Genomic DNA, 25,854 nt, shown 5'->3' with positions numbered 1-25,854 from the left:
TGGTTGTCAAATCATCAACACATACCTATTCCCACTTTTCTATTTACTGTAGCTTTAAAAATTATTATTCTTGTGAAACTTATTTTGTCTATATTTCGAATCCATTCAATTAAGGATTGTTTATACAATATTCATTGAATGCCATTGATAGCGCTCGAATTCCAGTTACAACATTTTCGTACGCTTTGGTGAAACCATTTATCGTTAAGTTATTAGAATTCCCATGGGGACCAATTGTGCACCACATACTGTGGACCTCTCATAACAGTTACAAATCACAATTTATGGCTAGAATAAATAAAGACTCTTCCAAAAAATATTTTTGGGAAAAAAATAACACTTTTAGATATTTTGACGATATTTTGGCTCTTAACAAAGATGACGTTCAATGTATATCTGTAGAACTGTCTTTGAACAAAGCAAAAATTGATAATAAGGAATGTCCGTGTCTTGATCTTAGTATTCATATCGATAACGTTAAACTTAATACTGATAATCTTTAACTTAATACTAACATTTGCGGTAAAAGGAATGATTTTTTTAAATTCCCTATTGTCAAATACCCGTTTTTAGATGGAGACGTCCCCATGTCACCATCATATGGTGTTTATAGACCACAATTAGTTTGATTTGCTAGTATTTGTATCAAAGTTGCAGATTTTAACGAAAGGATTCTTTATATAACCGAGAAATTACTACATTAAGGTTTTCGATATCAGAAGCTCGTAAAAACATTTACAATTTTTTTCAACCGATAAAATTGTAAGTAACTCTCTCAAATACAGAAGTACTTGTAAAGGATTATACGTGCGGGTATCTTTCCCCATTGTTTTACGGCAATATTCTAAAAAAGCATGAAAGGCTCGATATTCACCCAAGATGTTGACTAAACCGTTGAATAGGCACATTCGTAAGGGATATAGTAATGATATTTTTGTCAAATCGTTAATTATAGCATTTTTTGTATTAACATTGATTCGCTCACTGGGTCTTTACATAGAAATTAAAACACTACATTTTAAAGCAATTTTTGGCAATACATGGGTTGTGTCCTTATTATATGATTCATGATGTATGGTGATTCTCAATCCCGCATGAAAAACTTGGGGTTGATTCATATACGATTGAGACATAACTTTTTGAAGGTTTAAATTGGTCTGGAGTTGGCATGTCTTTTAACTGCTAGTAGTCCTTAGTTTTTCTATATTTCATTGTTTTAACAAGGGACTCAGATCTTTTCTGATTTTAATTGTGTAATATTTTTTTTCCACAGCGGCCAGATATTATAGGGGGTTGTGATCACGCAAAAGTACTTTAACCCCGCCGCATGCTCCTGTCCCAAATCAGGAATTTCTGGCCTCCGTATGTCTTGTTTCGTTTTCACCTTTAGTTTATTTTTGTGTTACTTGAGTATATAGAAGCAACTATTTCGCTGTATCTGTGTATAATGAATGATGTTTTGGGGCCGGCTGCTGATGGCTTGTGGTATGAGGATTTCCTCGTCGTTCATTGAAGACCAATGGTGGCCTAGGACTGACATTTTCATCCCAGGGCGGATGTTGCCTCTTTGACATATACACCATACCTATTCTCGTGATATTTCTCCCTTTTATGCATTTTTTTCATAGATTGAATGAAGCAATTTACACTAAACGAAAAACTTAATGACCGCCCTCATGATATCACTATCAATAAAACTCCAGTACATGTGCTCGTTTCTGGTGATACCATTAAAAGTACAGTGTGGGTTAAAATTGCGAATGTTATCTAAATGTCATGAGTACTTCTGTAATCCTTTAAGTAATAAGGTGTCAGATACAAATTGTAGTTGTATAAATTATTAACCTCTCTTCCATAATATTAATGTCAGGACACGAAGGTCTCCGACGGATTAACCAGCATTATATCAACTTTTATTTCATTTGACAGGACTTATATGTTTCATTAGAATGATATTTTAATAGTTAATACACTGAAGAATCTTCGTTATAAGACCGTATTCAAATAAAAAAATGTTAATTTACAGATTGCATCTCCTTCATGAAACTGTCTTAAGTCCTTATGTCTCCAATAATATCTCATAACTACTAATAATGCCGTTCTTTCTGTACAAATAAATTAATGCTATAAAATTGAGAATTGAAATAAAAATATCAAGTTTTTCCTGATGAGAGTCTGTCAAGGTGATATTAATATTTCTTCTGTTTGACAAGTAACCTCTTTTTTTCTCTTCCTACTTGCAGTGGCACCTTAAGTCTGTTTTTAACCCAACATTTCTATCGAAAATGCCCTTACCGGGTCAGGACCTTTCCGGTGGTTTCCAACTTTCCGGCTTTTACCCTTATATTTCCTTTTGACTGTTGCCTGAAGTTATCAGTTCGGTAATTTTGTTATTACTTTCATATAAATCCCATCTTTTTAAAATTTCAAGTACCTGTTATTTGATTAACATTAAATTCATTTTATAATACTTTGATGACAAAGAAAAAAAAAGAAATCGTACATAAAGCTAGTTAGCTGCTGATACATCAAAGTACTATAAAATTATCTTTTACATAATTTTGATATATCAAATAATCTCTTTAAACCATATCTGGAAGACATCAGACTGAATATTTGAATGTAATTTGTGAGGAAAAAATACTGGATATGTCGGAATTTAAGCTAAAAAAAGTTAGAAATCTGAAAAACTTTATCAAGAACAATAATAAAAATCAACCAAACATCATTTGAGCTTTATGTAGGCCTTCATGACAAGAATGAGTCAATTTAGTGAAGGTTTCTTATCAAGAAATTAATTGAGACCTGTAACTAACCGTAAACATCACCATTGTTCATCTTTCAAAGGTTAACAACTATAATACGGTGACTTCCGAAGTTCTTTTCAATGAAACTGTCATGGATTTATAGATAATACCTTAAATTGAAATCAATTAGCACCTTTCAAGAGCAATACAAATTTGTCCCATGATTCCGTCCAAATGACAGACTATTGCCATTATTTTTCTCAACTATCATAGTGTTTGTGGTTTAAGGTAGATTAAACTTATTACTCAAAGCATTCTTTTCTGTCATCTTGCAAAATCGTACAGAAGTATGTATTTTCAATGAGCAAATAGTGTTTGAAAAGATGAATAATTACTGTCTTTAAATTATTCAACAACAAAAAATGGTTGGCATAAACCAAAATTACAAACATTTATTTTAAAACACTCTTCTTTCAAAGTGGGGGTGACAATTGGCCGGAAAATGTTCTATAGAAATATAATGAGAATTTTAGTTTTTTAATATTCAAAGAAAAAAAAATCGGGGACACCCAATTTTCTTTCTGAAATATGGAAGAGTGTCAGATAAGTGTTCATTATACAATTTTTTTAAGAAACCATTCTACCAGTTTTTTAATAGTAAGAAAAACTTTGAAATTCCCTACAGATTCTACATAAATGTTGTAAAAATCACCTAACTTTAGACTAAGTCATCTCGAAAATAAGTTCTGTGACCTATATTTTTATCTTAAAATTTTACAGTTTGTTCATTCAAGGTCATCTCAGAGAAAAATTCGGAAAATTTATCTACTAAAAGTATTCGGTATGGTATGACCTTAACTTGAAATAAAGCAATTCACCAATAGTTTTTTTTCTAGAGTAATAAAAAAAACAAGATTTGAGCAGATATTAAAAGAATAAACTCCAAGAATACAGTTCAGACAGGGAAAACAGACACAACAAAGAACAATGAGAGAACCAAAACAACAAAAGCACATGAACAACTCACTCTTCCAAAAACTGAAAGCATGGAAAGGTAAGCATCCTCTGCTTTTCTAGAAACACCCGCCAAGTTGCTCATAAAAATGTCAAGTCCGGAGTAGATGAAGAGCCATACCAATTCTCATTGTACAGATGGATACACTGCTACGATCCAGGAGTTCATGATGACAACAATAACATTTGTGCAGTGATGATTTCAATCTTGTAGAAACATAACCCTGTTCCAGAAGCCTAAATCTAGGTATGGCGACTATTTTGTATTGATTCTGAACATGTAGATTACCATTTACAAGCTTGATACTTTTAAGGATAGTTGTAACAATCCTCAATCAAAAGAACCATGTTTTTAAATTTTTATTTGCGTCTATAAACTTCCAATTATTTTTTTAATATTATCACACTTAAATATGGACATGTGTTTTCTGAAGGTACCGTACACAGTAATATTTCTACAAGATACTAGTAGTACATAGACATGTATTAATAATTTACGTGGGAGATAAAGCGTACCAATCCCAATGCTATTCTTTTTTTAATTTGTTTCCATTTTTAATCTAAAAAAAGACTCCTTGCAAGAAATAATGAGAGTTTTATAAGACAATCAAAAGACATAAAATGTTCTAAAATCCACCAATTCATTTTTCAGTCCGATACAATAGAACAACCACTACAGTAAATGTACCAGCATAAATAACATCCCATTCCATCAATAAATGTAAGTATAATTAATTTACAAAATTAACAAGAACAAAAATAAATGACAAGGGTCACACAAAATAGATTTATTGTTCTTTAGGTTTTACAGGCTCTAAATTACAATGGTTTAGGTGTAATAGTTTTTTGTGCACCATTTGAAAACAGCTTCAAATCATCCTGAAGTACATTGTTCAGAGACAGTTTATTCGTGGTATTTCTCTTTCTTACTAGAAAACTAAAGAACAAAATAAATAAATTTTGTATGACAAAATATTTCATGGTTTATCAGTTCTCATCACCAGAAATAATACTATCAATAAAATTAGCCTTTTCAAATTGAAACCCATCAGATGCTTTGTCACATCACATAATATGGTGAAAGAGTGCAGTTTTAGAAACTATAGCATAAATTTTATGTTTTTCTTCATAGTAATGTTGTACATGTAAATTTAAAACTAAGTTTCTGAGATTTATTAATGTAAATAAACCTAACACTTATTAATGTAGACAAACTTTATCGATAATAATTTTTAACAGATTTACAATAAGACTTGTCTATAATTATGAATTATCATTGATCATCTTCACCGGAATGATTTTCTCTCTTACCTTGGTACAGCAAATACAAGAAAATCAATGACTAAATACAACCAACAGGTTGTTTTCCTGTGCTATGTTGAGAGTTTACATTGACTACAGCACATGCATCCATTACTTAGTTTCTAATGATTACTTCTAATACCATTCTTCAACACGGAGGAGGGAAAGTATTGGTTAGTAAAAAGAAAGGAAAACTTGACAGAATAGTGATAAAACCTTGTGTTGAAGTTTTCAAAAAGTAAGGTTCCATAAGACCAGGCTTCAATTTCACAGTTTATTTATCTACAAGTCATTATAGAATTAAAATTAAGTAAATAACAAGATCAAATATACATCAATACATAATCTCTCACAAATCAAAATAAAATTAATGAAAATGATAGATCAGCATGACATAGTACTATAAAATAAAACAATGAAAGATCAGCATGACATAGTACTATAAAATAAAACAATGATAGATCAGCATGACATAGTACTATAAAATAAAACAATGAAAGATCAGCATGACATAGTACTATAAAATAAAACAATGATAGATCAGCATGACATAGTACTATAAAATAAAACAATGATACAAGTGCACACATCAGGGTCCACAGTCTAGTTATTGTCCTTGCATGGATAATTTCAGAAATATTCATCAACCATACATACAAGGAAGCAAAAGAAAGATAACCCCAGTGACAGAAGATAACAGCAACAGCTGTATATCTGTATTTTTTCACACTACAGATATAGATCATATCAAATAAGTCAAAACTTTGTAATAAACTCAACAAGCACTACAATGAATATTGGAAACAAAGCCAGTTGAAAGCACTTTTCAAACATTTTTTAGATAATTAAACAAAAGGGAGACTTAAAATTTCTTTTTAGTACAAGTAAGTAGTAAATAACCAGAACTATCAAGTTACTATCAAAAGTTCAATAGGGAATTGAAAATTCAAGTTACACATGTACTGTAGGAACTTCAAACATGGCTTAATTCATTTAAACATTTAGGTGAATTAAAAGTAATTACTAGATTTCCCTCCATCCTTGTCCTTAAACATCTTCCCATCCTGAGTTTTTTTTTATGTTTTTTTCTGAAATCAAGAGAATATGATTTTGTTATGTCTTTATTATGTACATAGTATCATTAGTTCCTAGCACGTCAATGTAACTGAAAATATGAATTTAACAAGCATACACTTCAAAGGAAAGAACGAGGATGTGTGTATGGAAAGGTTGAGGAAACAGGAAGGATCACTACTTATGAATACCTATAGAAATAAATTTGTGCAGTTGTATATATATAAAAAAAAATATAGACTCCCCAATGCTCCACCTCATTTTTCCAGCTTCAATGAAAATCTAGCCATTAAATTTAGTTGGAATGAATATAAGGATGTCTGGATTCCAATAACAAATCATACAATCTATTGATTTATACGACTTATCTATTGATTTAATAACATAATATGACACCACAAGAACAACTTACATGCCATGCTCTGATGGCTTCATCTTTTACAAGCGTGCAAAAATGAACTTCTTTCACTTTGATGTCTGACAATGTAGTCAATTGTGAAATGTTCTTGCTTGAAATTTCAAAAGTTAACAATAGGATTTTCTGATTAAATTATTTTAGGATCTTCAAACAAATAGCATTTCGATTTTTATATCATTTAAACAGTTACATGTATGATTATTAAACCAATATTTCAAGAATATTCAATTTACCATGTATCAATCAAATGGTATGACAATTATTATAAGCAGTCAAACAAAACAAATTACATAAATGGCTCTATGGTAAATAAATAGCTGTTTGTCCTATTGAAGTTGAAATAAATCATGGCAGTTACTCATTCTTTGCAAAACACAAAAAAAAAAAACTAATCCACTGCATTTTTTGGCAGAAAATTAAAGTCATCTGTGAAATAAATATCATAACAATAGTAAGACTACTTCTATCCTCTGCACTTCGTATTGCATACTGGATTTTTTTAGACTCTTCATTCTTAGAAAAATTTAAAGTATACATTATATGGCATCTCTTAAATCCAGCATTTATTTTTTAATGTTCTATGGACAAGTAGTAATAAACATTGCAATACACATTTAAGAACAACATGAATTTGCTGGTCAACAGTATACATAATGAACACAGTTCTCTACTGTACATGATATAAGCTTCTGTGAGCATTAGTTATTATCACATGATGAGCCATGGTGCTGATTCCCTCAAATGATCATAGAGAAAAATATCCCCACAAATTGGTCAGCATTTATTGGTTTTGTTTCCATTTTTAACATTGTATCCCTTGTTTCACATATTGTTTGTTTCATTTTCAATTTCCTGTAAGATTTCGTTCTCCAGTTCGTCATCCAGGACATCACCATCTTGGGTGACCATTTCATATTCCTTCAGTTCAGCTTGTAGTTCATTTTCCCAGTCCTTTTCTGCATCTGAAACGTATTGATTGTGTATAATCATTTACTAATGGCAATACAATAATGGAAACTTTAACCATAGTTCAATTGGGTTAGAAGGCAATAGTTGGAAATTGTTGGTCAACCTTAAGGAGGGTAACCTGGGGTAAGGAACACAACTCTTGAAATCAATGTTTGCACCATAGTCAATTTCACCAAAGCCTATCAAGCTTTCATTTGAAACAGAATGAAATCAATCCACGTTACTTTGATGCCTAGATGAGATTGATGTAAAATGCTTCACATAAACGTTCCAATGATTTGTAAGAGTTATGTATACCCTAAGTCTCCCTCCTTATAAGACTGCAGACACCAAGTCAAGTATAAAAATCTATGCCAGAAATGGAGTCAACATAAACAATGTGGTGGCAATCAGAAGACTTGACATGGTGTTATACATACACACATTTCGTTGGGGATTATGTTCTGAAACTGGTGCACTAATAATAAAATTATTTGAGTTTTAATGCATAAGAAATAAAGTCATTTAATATTTCTCAATGTCATGCTGAATGCATTTTCCTGGAGTCTGACAGTCAACCAGGTTGGTATTGCGTAAGACAAAGCTACTGACAGGCTTTTCAATGCAGATCTCATGACTGAATAATATACAAGTTTCTGAAATAGTAGTGTTAGGTTTTCACTTTACTGATTGTGCTTTGTGCAAATTAACACCTGTGGCCTGGGTTTTTACTCATCCCCCATAAGAATGGAATTTTAAGGAGTTTTTGAAAACATTCCTGAACACTGTAAGTGACTCAGACAAAGCTTTCCTAAAACTGGGTTAAATTCTTTGAGGGAGAGAATACTGTGTGACCAGTTTGGCCCAGATGACTATTTTAATTCTTTCAAAATGACAACCTTCACTGTAATGGCATAATGGCAAAGTCTAATTTAAACTTCATGGTTGAGTAAGCAGGTAACCATTATTCTTACCTCCTTCCTGTTGACCTGAATTTTATGGTTGAATTAGCAGGAAACCAATATTCTTACCTCCTTCCTGTTGACCTGAGTTTTATGGTTGAGTTAACATGAAACCATTATTCTTACCTCCTTCTTGTTTACCTTCCTCTACTCTCAGCTGTTGCATTTCCTTTTTAAGATCTTCATCTGTGATTGCATCACTTTGGAATGTATCACTTACAAACTCGTTATCAGGAGGGCTGCTAGCTACCTCATCTTCTACTTTAGACTTAGACTTGATTGGTTGAGGAGAGGATTGGTCTGAAATGAAATAGCTTTAATGAAGATTTTCTAAGCTAGTCTATTTCATTTCACTTTTCCTCATCTGGGACATTAAACAACATGATAAAAATGTACCCAGGAAATAAATCTTTTTAACTAAAAAGCAAATAATTATTGCAGCCGATTTTTTGTCACTTATTTTTCCTGCAAAGAAAGAAACATGAAAAAAATAATTTGTGACAAATAAGCCCCTTAATTAAGGTCTAAAGGAACCCGTTTATGAGACTGTTAGTGAAGAAATTTAAATAGTCACAAAATTGAATTGACAATCTTTAACTCGAAAATTAATTTCTAAAAAAAACAAATTGGAATACCTTAAAAGGATTTGTATGGTATCATGATTCCTGTATTTTTTCATGCGTATAAATCAAAATATTCATGTGATTTCATGAGGCATTTATTAAGTACATAACACATGTATTTCAATAAGATAAACACATGTACATGTAATTTCTAAACAAATAAATTGAAGTATTTCACTGCTATATGAATGTACAAAAGATAAAAGTCAATATTAAATATGTATAATATGTATTATTCCAATCACCATGGTAACAAACCTTTATCTTGGTTGTCATCTGATGATTTAAATGACCCTGTGCTATTAGATCTACTTCCCATGGACCCTGTCAATAAAGAATGTTTCTAATTAAAATACAGTACTTGCTTTTGAAAGTTTGGATCTAAATTACCATGAACAGATTTATATGCTGAATATGTGCAAAAATTAAGAATTCAGGGAATTTTTGTTAAATCATGATACCTTATTTTCTTAAGAATTTCAAAACTAATCTACACAAATGATGCCCAAGCACACTTCACTGAAATTAATATGTTATCATAAATGACTTGGAATCTTATGGAAATTTGTTTGAGAGACATACCCACAAATATACATGATAATTTTATTTATCAAACATCAACAACAAAAAATGCAAACAGTTTATTACTGAAAAAAGCAAACAAAGCATTCTTAAACAAATCAAAGTATGAAGAAGGGAAACTTTTTTTTCACAGCTAACTAAGGGAATAAAAGATGGCAACAAATTTTTGTAATGCTTTGTAGTCAAAATTATAACAAAAACATATTGTTAATCATGATCTTCAAACAACACCTATCCCCTAAAACAAATTAATACAAGGGTAAAACAACTACAAGTTATGTGGCAAATAAATTGCAGTTAAGCCAAAACTTGTAACTCATCTAGTAATACCTGATAGTTTTCTACAACCCGTTTTTACCTGTTTTTTGTACTTAGCAGACAGGTTTCAAGAAAGCAACAATTCATCATTGGATAATTATGATTTTAGGCTTAGCCTATGTGCATGATTAGAGACAGAGCTTTTTGTGTACTAAAATGACTTAGTTGATGATGCAAGCTTTTAACATTCAGGAATATGCCAGACTCCTTGTAACTCCTGAGTTGTTCCTGTTTTTAAAGTTCAAAGAATTCCAAATTATGTAAATTATATCATTTCAAACAGAATGATTTTGAGCTATTCATGTTTCAAACCTCCTACATATATAGGATGTCCCTATTATTCATAATGATCTTACAGATACTCACCATTCTCCTGTGCCAGTGATGTTAGTTCCGTTGACTGCTTAATTAATGACACTCTGTAGAAGTAGTTTCTCCAAAATATATCTTCTTTAACCCTGAATAATCATAGCATGTCATATTTGTAAAAAATGGACTAGCAACATTTTCATGTATTCATATTACAGCATCAATAATTAAGACATGTATCTCAAGTTTACCAAGGTTGTCTACATAAGTTCAGATACACCTAGACTAAGTTATACACAAAGAATAAACATCTTTTCAATTGTGAAGAAGAGTAACTTGGTTTTATCAGAGAATATGATAAAAAAAATCTTTGTTAGTCAATTTTTTATGACACATTTTTAGAGATGTTTACTGAAGTATAACTGCAACTAGGCAATGTAATACTCTAAACATGGTAATTTTGTGTGGTGTTATTTCCAGATTTGCCAGGTCAAACATTTTGCCTGAGTGTATATTTCCCAGTATGATGTCTTTTAAAAAACATTTTAAAGAAATGAAACAAAGTAATATGTAAGGGTTATTTTCATGGATATTTCATTGGGTTTAAAAAAAATCTTAATTTTAACATGTTTCCTGCTTTGCACTGATATTTACTTACTGTTTAGGTACAAGGTCAAATCTCATTTTCTGTAAATTTGTGTCTTCTTGAAGTGTTGCCATGGCAACAGGGTATGATGCAGTGAAGTCAAACTGGAATTGAACACCAGCAGGTGGGTTCCTCACAAAATTTCTTTTGTCCTAAAAAATAAAACTATCCTTCTAAATCATCTAAAACTGCCATTATCATTCTACTACATTTAATTTGTACAGTGAAGCTTGTCAAAACCAAACCACTTTAGGATTGAAGGTTTTGCTTGGCAACGGCAGGTGTTTACACAGACCCAAAATGTATTAACACTGATGTTACAGAACATTACTGGAATTGTACACCAGCAGGTGGGTTCCTCACAAAATTTCTTTTGTCCTAAAAAATAAAACTATCCTTCTAAATCATCTAAAACTGCCATTATCATTCTACTACATTTAATTTGTACAGTGAAGCTTGTCAAAACCAAACCACTTTAGGATTGAAGGTTTTGCTTAATGTTGCAAATGTGTAATTGTTTGACAATCGAGAGTATTGATCCGCATAATAAAATGTTGATTTCATATTAAAGGAAACAATATACCAGTACTGTTATTTAATTTTTGTTTTCTGGTGTTTTGAATAAAAATATAAGAATTGTTTTCGATTGTTGGTTAGATTATGGGATATAAACGACTTTGGGTCAGTTCACACTACAACATTAACCATGCAAAACAATCCTTAATGAACCAATTTGTCAATACTTTATTTATTTTGTTAGACAACCATTCTTCCATCGTTTGACCTTCAGACTTTCAAGAAGGTCACTTGAACAGATTATGTATAAATCAACAACAAACATTTCTGTCAGATGTGATTATGATTTTGAAAAGTACTATTTATAAAATAGACAAACACAACAAAGAACATGAAATAACCCAAATTACACCTACAATGAAACAAAAGTAACTGAGCAACTCGGACTCCACTAAAAACTGGGAGCATGGACCAGGTGTACCAGTAGGTTAAGTGTCCTCTGCTTTTCTAGAAACACCTGCGAAGTTGCTCGGCGTCAAAGTCAAGTCCAGGGTAGGCAAAAGAGGTAAGGACAATTTTGTTTTATTGGGAAATATCTTTCAGCTATCTGCTGCTTCTGATATGTTTCTTATAAAAAGTAGGATAATTAATTGATCAAAATATGATCACTTGTCAAGAATGCATTCAGATTTAAAACTACATGCTCTTTGGTACTGGTGATCATATTTTGGTTATTCGTTATTCGTTCTTTTCAATGAATTATCTTATTAGTAATTTATTATATTACTTTGGCTATAATCATATCAATAATTGTTCATCTTGTTTTAAAAGTAGAAGATTTCAGTATGTTGAAAAACTTGCATCAAACAATTTGTTATTTTCATAAAAAAAATACAATATGCTGAACTTACCGTAGATAATGCAAGAATCTGTGTCTTCATTGTTTCCTCCTCATTGTAGCCAACCCATGGAGGTACCGCTGCTTCTGATCTCTTCCCAGTTTCTTTCTTCTCTGTTACAAACTTCTCTTGTTCCTTTGAAAACTCTCCAATTATTGTCTGAAAGATATTTCACAATAAAATAAAATTGTCTTACGAGCATAGATCTTTACATTCTTTCTTATCTTGCAAAAAAACTCATATAAAAAGGAACATGAAGTTGTATTATGTCATGTCTCATTTTTGTTCAATTTAATCAAAAATTAAATATTTCACGTCACTCTCTACTTTTGGATCTCCCCACTCCGAAGAGCAGACACAACCAAGACCAGTACATGTCTGGATCTGCGTCACCATCATATATTTATCAGCACATAAGTATCTTCAATATGTAAAATGCATATAAACACTAAGAGTTATAAAAAGCAAGTGTGGTTTACAAATTTTGATGTTATGTCCTAATGATTACATACCCTGCTGAAAAAAAATCTCTAAGTTCAACATACTAAAAATGTAGAAAAACATTGATCAAATCCATCCATAATAAGAGGTACACATTTCTAATATGTTTATAATTACTGTGCAAAGTTTACATTTTATTGCTTTAATACTTTTTGAGTTACACATTACACAAAATAGATATTGTTCACAGCATACATTGTACAGTGACAAAAAATTTCTAACTTCAAAATGATAAAATGTAGGAAAAAATTAATCAAGTAATAGGATGGGCAACCGTCAATATGTACATATATATAATCACTGTGCACCCCAATACACCCTAAAATATGTTTGAACATAGGTTTGAATAATATTGCTTTAATTTAATACATGTACTTTTTGAATTACAGATTAGACAAAGCAGGGCCTAATCTAGACAGAGAAAAATGAGCAAAAACTTTTCTTGTTTGTGCTCACTTCTCCCTTGGACTTTGACAGGATGACGTTTTTGTAATAGATTACATGGATGGTTTCAAACTTTTTGAGTTATAGATTACACAAAGTATACATGCCAGACAGATAGAGGGATGAATTATAACGTCTACTAGACCTGCTGTTGCCATTGATGACAACGGTAAAAAGAGGAATTGGTGAAACAGAGGATTAATTGCTCTTTTGTGTAAGATTATAAGTACTGTAGCTACATTGGAACACATCACATCAAATACAATGCAATGTCTCGACACAAAAATTTGATGCATTTTGATTTGTCTCATTTATGTATTTTCTGTTAAGGCTTTGAATTTTTATCTATTTTTAAATGTTTTCTTCATACTGTCTTCTGTGTATGGTTGCTCATTATTTGCTGCTATAAAAATATTAGAATTAAACCAACTGTCTTAAGACAACTTTAGATTCATAACATTTTTATCTAAGGATAAGTAGAAATATATGTGTTGGGGATTCTTTCTAGCTGTACATTGCATTTGCCCTCAACCCTTGCCTTCAAAAATGGCCAATCAAATTGCACACTTTCTGCAGTGAATCTTTGGTAAAAAAGAGTAATCAAGGGAACCAAGATTCTAGCGGAAATCAAAAGAATGTAATCCAGGGACAAAGACCAGAGATGGAAAACAGACAAACACAACAAAGAACATAAAGGAACTAAAATAATACATACAAAGTAACAATAGTGAATGAGCAACTTGGACTCCACTAAAAACTGGGAGCATGGACGAGGTGCACAGGTAGGGTAAGCGTCCTCTGCTTTTCTAGAAACACACATTAAAAATGAATTTATATAAAAGATTATGCAAGTGAAGGTAATTATACTATACATGTTCTTCAACTGTCTTTCCAATCTTTTTTGCCTGATCTGCAACTGTCTTTCCTGCTTCCTTACTAAAACTGTACAAATAACCTAAAAAAAAAAATGGAAATACTGAAAGCAAGCTCACAAAGACATTACCCACCGCTTCAAATGAAGTTACATGTAAATATACAATGTCTAGCCCTTGCCATTGGATTCCTCCATTAGTAATAATATTCCTTCATGTACATCTGCATTTGATGCCCAACTTTCCTCTAAATTGTCATAAAATTCTCTTGAGCAGTTCATGTGGAGTTTCGCTTATTATCATGTGAAGCTCTTGGAGTCCTCCTTCAGTACATCTACATTTCATACCAAACCTTCATATAAAGTTGTATCAAAATCCCAAAAGCAGTTAAGGAGGAGTTGTACTTACAAGATTTTCATGTACATTGTACATGTAAAACTCTGAAGTTGATAACTTGAATTATCTCCATTTGGAGTCCTCGAACAGTAATCATAATCTTCCATACACATCTATAGACTTGTAACCAACCTTCATATAAAATTTCATCAAAATCTCTAGAGCAATTTAGGAAGAGTTGCACTTGAATTTTTTTAACATGTAAAATCCTTAAGTTGGACTATCTCCCTTTAGAATCATCCGACAGTATTCATAATCCTTCATACACATGTAAATGTACATGTACATGTACATACATGTACAAATATATGATACTAAACCTTTCTAAAATTTCATTGAAATCCCTTGAGCGATAAGAGTATTTTTTTACTTTTCTTTGACAACCATTCATGCCGATTGGGATTATCTTTCACAACCATAGAAGAAAAAAGATAATTTTGTAAGTTTATTATTTGATAGATATATATTTAATTTGGGAGAGATACATGTATGTGAGTTTAGTTTTTCCTACACATGTACAATAATTTGTGAATATTCATTAGGTGCAGGGGCTTGCTCCAGCTATCAAATATCTAGCCAGTCTACATTGTAGCAGAAAGTAAAGGATTTCTGACAAGAAATTGTCACCACAAAAAAAAATTTCAGGCAAATCAATATCACAACTGAGAGGCCAATAGCAAGATATTGTCTGATACTGATACACTTAATACTACATGTACATTATGCATGCAATGAGATTATATCAAGTAAAATTAAAGAATTAAGATTGATACAAGATGTACATGTATGATATTAAAAAATACAGTAGGTCTTCCTAGATTAGATGGATATACATATGTACATGTATACAACATAAATGGATAAGTTAATCTTGACTCATGATAATCATCTAGCAAACATGTCTTCAATAAGTGACAGTCCTATAATATTTTAAGACAGCTGCTGTCACAGCTGGTATAAAAAAATAACAAAAGAAACTTAAGTCTTGTAGCTACACTTATAAATGTACATTTTTGTACATTCACGTACAATTGTAAGTACAATGATTTTAACCTTTTTTATGATGACAAGAACTAAACTATTGTCAGGAAATTAATATTCTCAACATAAATAAAATTTTTATCATTAACTGTTGATAATTCTGTATTTGTTGGCAAATTCCAAAATTAAGTTGTAGCATTTGTACATATTATTTTAAAGCACAAAAAAAACTGCCAGGAACTTACATGTAATAAAGAAAGTTAAGAATGTTAGGAGACATTTCAAATTTAGATGCTCACTCAGCATACATGTATCAAAACCTAATGTCATGTACAAACATTACAGCTGAATGTTCCCAAAGGTACCCAATTGATAAGTTGTAAAACTAGAGGTTCACAGGAGTCTGAATCATAAACCTGGTTCATTTTTCACCTTCAAGGACAATATCTAACAAGGAGTCCTAACAACTTCAACCCAATCAAGACTTTAGTAACCTTTATTGTAAATATCATGTCTGATTGCCATCTGTTGAAAATGTTCTTCTACAATGTACATTGTCATTGTATTTACATGTACTTGTATTTATGATTTTCAAGATATTGACTAAAAACTGCAAAAAAATCCCTTTTTGTCTTTCAAGGACAATTACTTACTGCACATACATGTATTACGAGGACTAAGAGTCATCATAAAATTTGTCAACCAAATGGGCACTTTTGTAAAGCTCTTCAAGGAGGAAAAAGCCAAATTTATTTTTTTTCATCTTTTTTCTCCACCTTTGATAGTTTTTGAGATTAACCTTGAAATAAATGGCTTTACCACTATTTTCCATGAACAGAAATAGTAGCCATGTTTTATAACATATAAAGAATCCAAAGGATTTTTTTTTTGTGTATGAGATACAGTAACAACATTTTTTTACCCTAAAGAACATTCATGCCAGCTTTCATTAAAATCTGTCAAGTAGTTCGAGTAGAATTTGACGAAAAGTTTACCGAGAATGTCATCCAGGTTGCACGCCAAGTGATGGTAATTCTCTTTTCTGTGCACTTGGGCATTTCGGACCATGACAACCCACAGTTCCTTACCAAAGCTGAACATTTCTGCCCATACATTTTTCAGACCACGACAATAGGAGAATGCATAAGGATAATATCAAGCGTATATCATTACACATTTTACCAATTACAAAAATTATGACAGGACTTAGGTGTTTGAATTCATATGTTTTATACTGGAGCGTTTAAGGTTTCACATTCCTCATATTATAATTCTGGTGAACAGGTTGGCATCAATTGCTTCTGTCTTGAAGATAGATCTACTCTCTGACAGTATGGTCTAAAATGTGTAACCTGTACCAACTTTTTCCCATACCCAAATACTATTTTGCTAATTTCTTCCTGTTTCCTGTCTTCCTGTCTTCTAATGTTTCCTGTTGAAAGTTGGTACAAATTTACAAAATGACATGATGGCTAGGAGAATTAAAGGTTTTTAAAATGTTTGTTGAAAAAAATGATTTTATTCGATTTTCTGTTTTCAAAAGGTCTGAATTGTGTAACCCGAAATTCCCGCACCCAAAAATCAAAGTAAAGTAATTTTGTTATCTGTTCTAATTTAATGCATATTTGACATTAGAACATCATAATATTATAAAAATTTTCATTGACGATCAATTAAAATCGCATCAGACTATGTCTATGAGACTTTGTTTTTCATTTTGGATAAGATCATATTCATTCTTTGTTGGTACTGGGATTTATGCTAAGTACGGTGCAGAATTCAAACTTAATCACTTCTTTTTTAAAACAATATCAAATCTTTCAAAACTTTATCTGAAGTCTTAAGGTGAAGTTTTAACCTCTAAATGATTTTAGAAAAATGTAAAATTCGGACAGGTAAGTAAGAAATAAGCAATAAATAGATGGGTACGGTAACTTCTGGTTACACCTTTTAGACCTTTTGACTTCAGAAAACTGATCAAACAAAAAATATCTGAAAAATATACATCATTTTCTTGATGAGAAATGAATTGAAACTGACTTTTCCACATCTCACGCAATTTCCACTTTACATCAGAATAAATAATTTAACAAAACATTATTTGGGTATGGGGAAAAGTTGGTACGGGTATGTGTTACACATGTTAGACAATACTCTCTCTGACTAAAGTACATGTTCCACATTTAGACCACACGCAGCTACAATTAACAAATGAAAATGTGCATTTGAAAGTCTTGTCACATCAAATTCTAATAGACATACTTCCCCATTCCTTTGCAGCATTCAAAGCTTTGGAAGACACGTCTTCTAGTTTGTGTTTAGCAGCATCTAGAGACTTGTCAATGTCCCCATCACCTTCTTCAGCTTTCGTGTCCGATTTCTCCTTATTTTCGGGTTCGTCACCACTTTTTTCGGTGTTCTGATTTTCCTTATTTTCTTCATTATTTGTTTCAGCTTTTTCGTTCCCTATGCCTAACCAACTTGACATGGAGCTAAACATTTTGCGTTTTTGTTTTTCGTTCACAGATGAAAGCTTTATCGATTTTCAATGTTTACAACAGGACGGAAGTGATGTCATTAGTTTTTTTTTCAAAATTAATGACTACAGCTTCGGTAGACAAGATTTTAAATGAATATTTTTAGATGAAGTCATTTTAAATATTCATCATTGGTAAATGTAAAACAGAAAACATATAATATAAAAATTATTCCGCATTCAAAAAAATATTCTTATCGCTATTTGAATTCTTTTTAATCATGATTTAACTCATTATTTTAGACCATTACGAATGACTACGACCTTGACCTTTCATGTCAACAAATCATCTTTGTCAACAAAACGTTTTTCAGAACGATAAAACGAGTAGCAAATTTAAGCAAACAACTTTCACGAAGAAGTGTTACAAAGCATGATTTGCATTGCTGAGCATGGCTACATTTTTTGGAGAAGTTTTACCAACTATATCTAGAGCAGTCGACGAAGACGACGACGACGAGGATACCGATTTTTGCGAAAGGTTATCGCTTTTCAAAAATATTCAAGTTTGGCTAGATCCTTTGATCTCAGTTTCCGCTATAATATAGTATAGATGACGTATTATCTTTAAACAATCCTAATTTCGGGGGTTTGATACATTGCATCTACCCTAAAGAACTTGAGATGAAGGATACTACAGACACTGTGAAGTGAGCATCATATTCCACGAGTCATAGTTTTCCTTTCCTCGTTTGTCTACCCCGAACTTGACTTTTTTATGAGCAACTTGGCGGGTGTTTGTAGAAAAGCAGAGGACGCTTACCTAACTGGTGCACCTGGTCCATGGTCCCAGTTTTTAGTGGAGTCCAAGTTGCTCATTTGCTTTTGTTATTTTGTATGTATGATTGTAGTTACATGTACTTTGTGTTCTTTGTTGTGTTTGTCTGTTTTCCATGTCTGGTCTTTGTCCCTGGATTACATTCTTTTGATTACCGCTATAACCTTGGTTCCCTTGATTACTCTTCCATTTCTGGACATTTCGTTTTTAACTTCATAAATGTTTCCATGATTAAGAAATAAATGAGAAGTCTATTTAAGAATAAAAATGGTGAATTTCAAGAAATTTCTTCGAGTTTTCATTGACAACTGCTACTGGTACTTGCCTGACTAGGGTTACACTACACTCAACGACTTTTGTTTCTCTAACACTCAAGTCAGAGTTTTAAATCTGTGTTAGTCGGTGAAATACCATGTCAGTCGTATTACATTTCACGGTGAAATGTGAGTGTTACACCCATTCATATGGGACATTGTATATTTTAGTTGTTTATTGTGTATGAAGAATCACCGGTGTGAAATTCACCGTGATGTTAATCTCATTGATCTCCACAGACAATATGGATGTTAGTATCCGAGCTCCCAGGTCACTGAATTCCAAAATTCATTGGGTATCTCTGAAAATCACAACAGGGGAGTCTTCGTGACTTGTGAAAATTCTTATCTGTCCTATATTGTAAGCAACATGTTCATTTAAATTCCGAAAAACTATATATGTGTGAGATTTGTCAACAGATTTAATTTATATGGGAGTAAACATCGGTTGGGCTTCTGTAAAAGTTTGAAATCTAACAAAACTTGTCATTAAAATAAAGATATATGTAGGTTGTACTTGAAACATACTTTAAATAAGAAATGTCTCAGGGTTAACTTAAAGCATTTTTAGTGGTCAAAAATGACTGGCTAAGTTTGCTTTCTCATTGTTGAATCTCAAAAGGATTAGCCCTTAGAAGGTTCATGTGTTAAAAGTGAGAAATGTGTTACATAAAGGAAATTCTCTGACAACAGTTGTCAAATTTTTTTATCCTATTAATTACATGAATCAGATACATGGAGTAAATTTAATGTGGGTCGTCTTTTCTGTGGTCCATGAACACGAGAGAAATATTTGAAACAGAACTAGTGAAACATCATTGTGAAATAATAAAAAAAAATGTCCTTAAATTGATCTGCTTCAAATAAACTGAATTTTATTATATTTAAAATTAATTGTAACAGCAGAGCATAATGCACAGATCAGATTCACAAGAGTATTGAGTACATTGTACCTGCTTAAAATCAAACCCATACAGGACACTGCTACTGTAAGGCAACAGTCTACCAACTAAGCAAATGAAGTACAATTGAACTCTGTTGGCATAGCATTTAAATACCATGGTATATATTTTATGTTATTGTTTTAGTAAAGTAACAATAAGATGGACTCCAGAAGCAAGAAAAGTAATGTCTTCAACTCCAGATGAAAAATTACCATGTGAAGTTCTAATCATTGCTGTTGGTCCAGCTGCATCAGGTTAGCTTATTGATTTAATACTGTATGATTATGTCTCCCCCCCCCCAACTTTGGTGGGGAGTCAAACATGTACTGTTTTTGGTTCGTTTGTCTGTCTGTGTGTCCATCACAAAGTTTGTTAGTACATCTCCTCTGAAACTGCTGAGCCAAATTTTACACAACTTATTATACAAATGTATAAAAAGAACATTATATGTTGTTGTGCATATTACCGGGAAATTTTGTTACCCCAATTTTTGTAGAGTTATGCCTATTCAACTTGGAAATTTGCCAAAAATCCTGTTAAATTGCCTTGTCACGTCAACTCCTCTGAAACTACCTAACCGAATTTTACGAAATGTGGTATGTAGCAAGAACATTCATTTGTCATTGTGCATATTACCAGGAAATTTTTATCCCCTATTTTTTGTCAGTTATGCTCCTTTGAACTTAGAAATTTGTCAAAAATTCTCATAATTACCTTGTCAGTTCAAATTCTACGATTGAACTGGTTAGCGCAACTTCTCTGCAGCCTCTCAAGAGAATTTTATGAAGCTGTTCTGTGGAAGTGTTGAATACTGCAAGTGGATCCAGTTTGCTGGACTGGGGAGACATATGTTTTTGTAGACAAAAACATTTTATTCTTTTAAATTTCTATGCCATAATGTATACATGTTATAAACCTTGAAACTCCGATTGGGAGATTTTGAAATTTTTGTTGGGGAAAATAGCAAATTTTCGGCATCAAAAGGTCATGGTTTTTGTTTTTTGACAAGGACATTCGTCTTTCTTAATTTTTTAGTCAACCGTATCATTTATTAGAGCATTATGTAAATCAATTGCATGTCAAAAACAATTAACTCATTCATTACCTTTATTTAAGGTAATCTAATTACCCTTGGTTGGATAATGAAATGTAAGCACCAGATTTCAAAAGGTTAACATTCACACTATTTTTCAGTAGATGTCTTTTTAACTTCAAGTTAGACATGTTTTCCTGTATTAGGTTGTAAATATTTCTGAATGAAACTGTGTACCAAATACAGACTATCAAACAGGCTGTAGGTGTTTGGCCCTGAGACTGCATTCAGTTGTTTTGGTTTTTTTTTATGATCTGTTACAAATTCCCTATTTGCACTTTCTTTTCTATTTATTTATAAAACTAACTTATATGCTTATAGAATCATACTCATGCATGTGACACATAATGGCTACCTTACAGGTTTTGTACAGACATATGTTACTCATAAGAACTATGAGATAATAGGTGGACTTTTTAGTGGACTCAGTCCAGATGATATGAACACATTCAGTCAGAAATCTCCTACAGACAAATCCTGTTATCTCTATAGAAAGAAAGATTGTCCTGAAGTTATTGTATGTCAGTGTAATATAACAGTCACTCCAGAACAGTCATTCTCGTTTGCAGAACAGGTGAGATTTCAGTATTATATTACTCTATACTATACTTAAATTTCACAGGAAGTTTTTTTTATAGGTTTCAATAATTATTTACATGCATCATTTACCATGTAACCCAATCAAAACTTACTGGTTACTGCTTTGTATTTTAAAAGCATCTTGTTTTGAATTAAGTCAATATATTTGACTTTAAAATTACATTCTGACATACACTTTCATGAAGCCCATTATCAGGGAACTTTTCATTTTTATACTTGCTTTTACTTTCACAAGTAACTGTCTTTACTTGTAAAATATCATTTTTCACAAATGTATTGCCTAATAGTAATCATTAATTATTATATACATTTGCAATATACTATTTTGCTATTAAACCATTTGATATCATATTTTTAGCTTTTTCCATCCATCCAGTTAGGTGCTGCCTATGTATCTATATTGTGTTCAGCACACACAAGTGAGTACAAATCAGAAATACCAACATCAGAGATGACTGTACCATTCATGAGAGCCCTCAGATCAACCAAGTCTATGGCCACTCCTCTGGCTCCTTATGTAGATCAACCCAACATTGTTACAGGGTTACCTGCACAGTGTAAGTTTAGTGTCTAGGGTAGATCCAGTGCAGAGTTTCACGCTGTTATTTGCTCATTTTTGTCAAAATGTCTTATGGAAGGTTGTTATCATTATTTACATGTATCTCTGCTAACATTTTATAGTTCAATCTGAGTTCAACAGATCATATATGGTAAATAGTCACTCCTATCATATTGACAACTCAATTTAACAGTTTAATTATCTTAAGATTACCGACATACATTTATGTAGATATACAACTTTCATAAATTTATATTGATACATTTTTGCATTTGATTTTAAAGCAGAGAAATGAAGTACCGCAGGACCGACAGACATGTCTGATAAAAATGCCTTCAGTCCTGTTATATTTTTTAGTTGCCTAAGTAGAAGAAAAAGTTCAAAATATAAGATTCAGTCTGGTAATCTCTAAACCAATTTTGCATACACTGTTAAAAGAATTACTTTGTTATGGTTTCTATATAGACCATAGGATAAATGAATCTGGCATCAAATGGTGTGGTCATTGATGACATTTTGGCACTCAAATTGTATCACAGTTTTAGGTGATTGTGTTATGTTGTGTTAAAAGATTTTTTCTAGTAAGCAGGAATATTTCGTTTCATATTTTAGGTTTATCATATTGTCAAGTTCATAATGTTAAAGCAGTATTGTATGTGTGTTACTCGGACACTATACAAGTAGATTCTTCAACTATGAGATGTTTTCTGCCATTGACGCAGTCCACTCCTATTAAAGATGTCATTGAAGTAAGTAGTGGTTCAGAGGTGTGAAATATATCAAAATATTATGAGTACTGGGTAATGTCAAATAATGTGTGGTTTTGTTTAGATATGGGTAAATCTACTGGTGTTCTAGTTACAAGTGGTCAATTTTTGTCATTTGCAATTACTGTTCTTTTATTCTCTTTCTTAATATATTGAAAATAACATTGTTGTACTCTTGATCTGAAAGAAGGGTATACTACTTGTTTTATCTTTGTCAGTCTGTTAGTCTATCCATCTGACTTCTTTTTGTGATAGTTTCCTATGAACTCCTCTTTACAGTCACTTGGTATTTTGACACAAGCTTTGTATACATGTAGGTGTGTTTATTGTGGGATTTGGTTACCAGTGACAACAATATCCTGTTTGACGACTTCCATTGTTATTGATGAATATTCTTGTATTTCTTTGAGAGAAAATTATATTGTATTTGTTTTTTTTTTCTTCAGAAAAATCCCAAGGCCGATGAAATGTTAAAGACAATTGTTGATTTACATGCAAGACATAATACATTGTATTTATGAAAAAAAACACTCTTTTATCATCTTGTTTTATATCTGTATAATGCCTTGGGTCTTTAAATAAAATGGTAGGCCTATTTGGTATAACATGGTCTGACAAATAAAGTCTTTTTGATAAAAAACAACTTACAAGCCTTAGGCTAGGCTGGTAAAAATGCTAGTGGACCTGTAAAAATTCCACTTACAGGCCAGTGATTTCCTTTTGTCAGATCTCTACTAAATGAGTAGTATATTGGAATCACCTTGTCTGTCCATCCAAATTTCTTCACAATATTTTGATTACCAATAATACAAATATAATAAATACTTTGAAAGTTCTGTTGTTTGTGAGGTACCAGTTTTTGGGGTTTTCGTGGTTAGGCCACAAAATTTGGTTCCCAACGAAAAGGAGATTTCTATTGATGTGTATACTGAAAACCTCAAAACCACGAATTTAAGAATCCACAATCTTGTATTTCTTCCCTAATCCACGAAAATTTGGTATCCATGATGAAATCATAGAGAAAATTTTCATTTAAAAAATCTTAGATACCACTAAGTGGTTTGCTTTCAAATGTAGAATGTGGCTTTGTATAGATGGGCATATGTTGTAAATAATTTTGGTTGGTTACAAGTTGGGTATACCTAGCATGACATTGCCATCTATTGCTCTAGAGTTATTAGTCTCAGCATGCTAAAATTGGTGGATGAGTGTAATACATGCTTTAGTGCAGCTGGTTTCTTTTTATCATGTGCTATTTGTTATTTGTCTCAGATTTCTTAAATAACATGGTATCTTGTATTCTATATAGTAGTTCTGTATGAACTAGTAATGTATGTTGCATTCATTTCACACCTGCTAGATATTTCAAAAGAATTCGTTTACAGCAAAAAAAGTGTTACAGAAATAGAAATCACAAAACAATAATCCTTATCACATAAGCCTTTAAAGTTCATTTCCCATAGAATGAAGACCTATGGCTTTATTCAATCCACTGAGCAGGATATTGTTTTATTTGCTCTGAAACCAGTGGTAGATCCAGAGGGGATGCAACGGGTTGGCACCCATCCTTTTATTTGAAAATTTGTCATTTTTATGTGTAAAATTGATAAAAAATGGTAAATTATGTCCTAGCACACAAACACCCTTTCTGTGGAACCCCTCCTTTTCACTGTGTTTGGATTTGCCCATGGAAGCACTGTATTCCAGCTAGAGGGAACACGTACATGTATCATTGTCTGTTCAGAAATATAGTTTTTTGGTCAAATATGTGACTATTGTAATATAAACAAAATATAAGGAGAATGGATATGGTGAATATGTCAAAGAGACAACCATCCCACTGGGATGAAAAATGTCAGCTCAAGGCCACCCACTGGTCCTCAATGAACCAGGAAACCCTCATACCACTGGGCAGGCTGCAGCTAGCCCCAAAACATTATACACCGGTACAGCAGAGTATACCAGCAGCATAAAGTAAGCTGAAAGTGAAAACGAAACAAGATCTAAATATTACAATTAAACAAACCTGAAAATCAGTTAAAACATTTCCAAGTCCTTTGTCAAAACATAGATAAAGAAACTGATTATACATTACACAAATGTATGAACAAAGAACTACTAGCAGTCAGTTGACATGCCAGCTACAGACCAGTTTAAACCTACAAAAATTTATGCCCTCATCATATGTAAAGTGCTATAAAACACGAAAAAATGTGACCAGTCATCTGATTTTGTGATTGTACAGGATATGCATACCATTTTTAAACTACCATTTGAATACCAGAGTACATGTAATATGATTTTAGGTTTTGCCTATGAGGGACAGAGCTATTTGTCAATTGCTATTTATCTCAAATAACATTTGATAATGCACCACTATGTTGTTTTATAGGTAATTTGTGACATTTTCCTTTGATGTACACACATCGATAATGCTTGTCACAGCACACTGGCTCTGATACAAAAAATGACAGGCCAGTTTAAAACCAGGCATGCATGAAAAATCATTCAACACAGCGAAGTTGAATGATATGGGCTCATCTCGACAAAATAGGTTATTTGAAAGTTTTGTTTCATGGTCAAAATTATGTTTTGAATTTTTCTAACATGCATAAAAAATAAAAATTAAATGCTACCTATAAATTACTGACAAACAGAATATTAGGCAATTGGTTTTTAATGGCTTTCTTGCAGAAATCTCAGGCTCCACC

General features: G+C 32.0%; 2 protein-coding genes across 4 annotated transcripts in view; one reads left to right on the top strand and one right to left on the bottom strand.

Annotated features, from left to right (window-relative positions):
- LOC148614595 (proteasome assembly chaperone 1-like) overlaps positions 1-23,684 on the top strand; it is a 39,329-nt gene extending 15,645 nt beyond the window's left edge. Inside the window, exons 2-11 of one of the 3 annotated variants that reach the window (XM_088588790.1) lie at positions 3,900-4,008; positions 4,414-4,482; positions 11,168-11,293; positions 13,249-13,517; positions 18,403-18,569; positions 20,269-20,378; positions 21,580-21,791; positions 22,176-22,374; positions 22,989-23,125; positions 23,590-23,684. In XM_088588790.1, coding sequence (XP_088444916.1) covers positions 18,481-18,569; positions 20,269-20,378; positions 21,580-21,791; positions 22,176-22,374; positions 22,989-23,125; positions 23,590-23,664 — 822 coding nt within the window. In that variant the 5' untranslated portion in view covers positions 3,900-4,008; positions 4,414-4,482; positions 11,168-11,293; positions 13,249-13,517; positions 18,403-18,480 and the 3' untranslated portion in view covers positions 23,665-23,684. Of the gene's footprint in view, positions 1-3,899; positions 4,009-4,413; positions 4,483-11,167; positions 11,294-13,248; positions 13,518-18,390; positions 18,570-20,268; positions 20,379-21,579; positions 21,792-22,175; positions 22,375-22,988; positions 23,126-23,589 lie in introns of those variants that run through there. The other 2 variants (XM_088588792.1, XM_088588791.1) reach the window with 2 other exon arrangements.
- LOC148614596 (synapse-associated protein 1-like) lies at positions 5,324-18,122 on the bottom strand. The gene is made up of 8 exons (XM_088588788.1): positions 17,815-18,122; positions 14,176-14,258; positions 12,371-12,517; positions 10,956-11,095; positions 10,355-10,446; positions 9,347-9,412; positions 8,592-8,765; positions 5,324-7,517 (listed from the first exon to the last, which is right to left on the bottom strand). Exons 1-8 carry the CDS (start codon positions 18,050-18,052, stop codon positions 7,378-7,380), a joined length of 1,080 nt encoding a protein of 359 aa, XP_088444914.1. The 5' UTR covers positions 18,053-18,122; the 3' UTR covers positions 5,324-7,377.
- Positions 23,685-25,854: the final 2,170 nt, after the last annotated feature.

This window comes from Perna viridis, chromosome 6 (assembly GCF_037379345.1).
Source record: "Perna viridis isolate PV_CMFRI_1.1 ecotype Kerala chromosome 6, ASM3737934v1, whole genome shotgun sequence".
NCBI classification, from domain to species: Eukaryota; Metazoa; Mollusca; class Bivalvia; order Mytilida; family Mytilidae; genus Perna; species Perna viridis.
The sequence above is the reverse complement of the archived record's forward strand: the minus strand, read 5'-3'. Positions and strand labels throughout refer to the sequence as shown.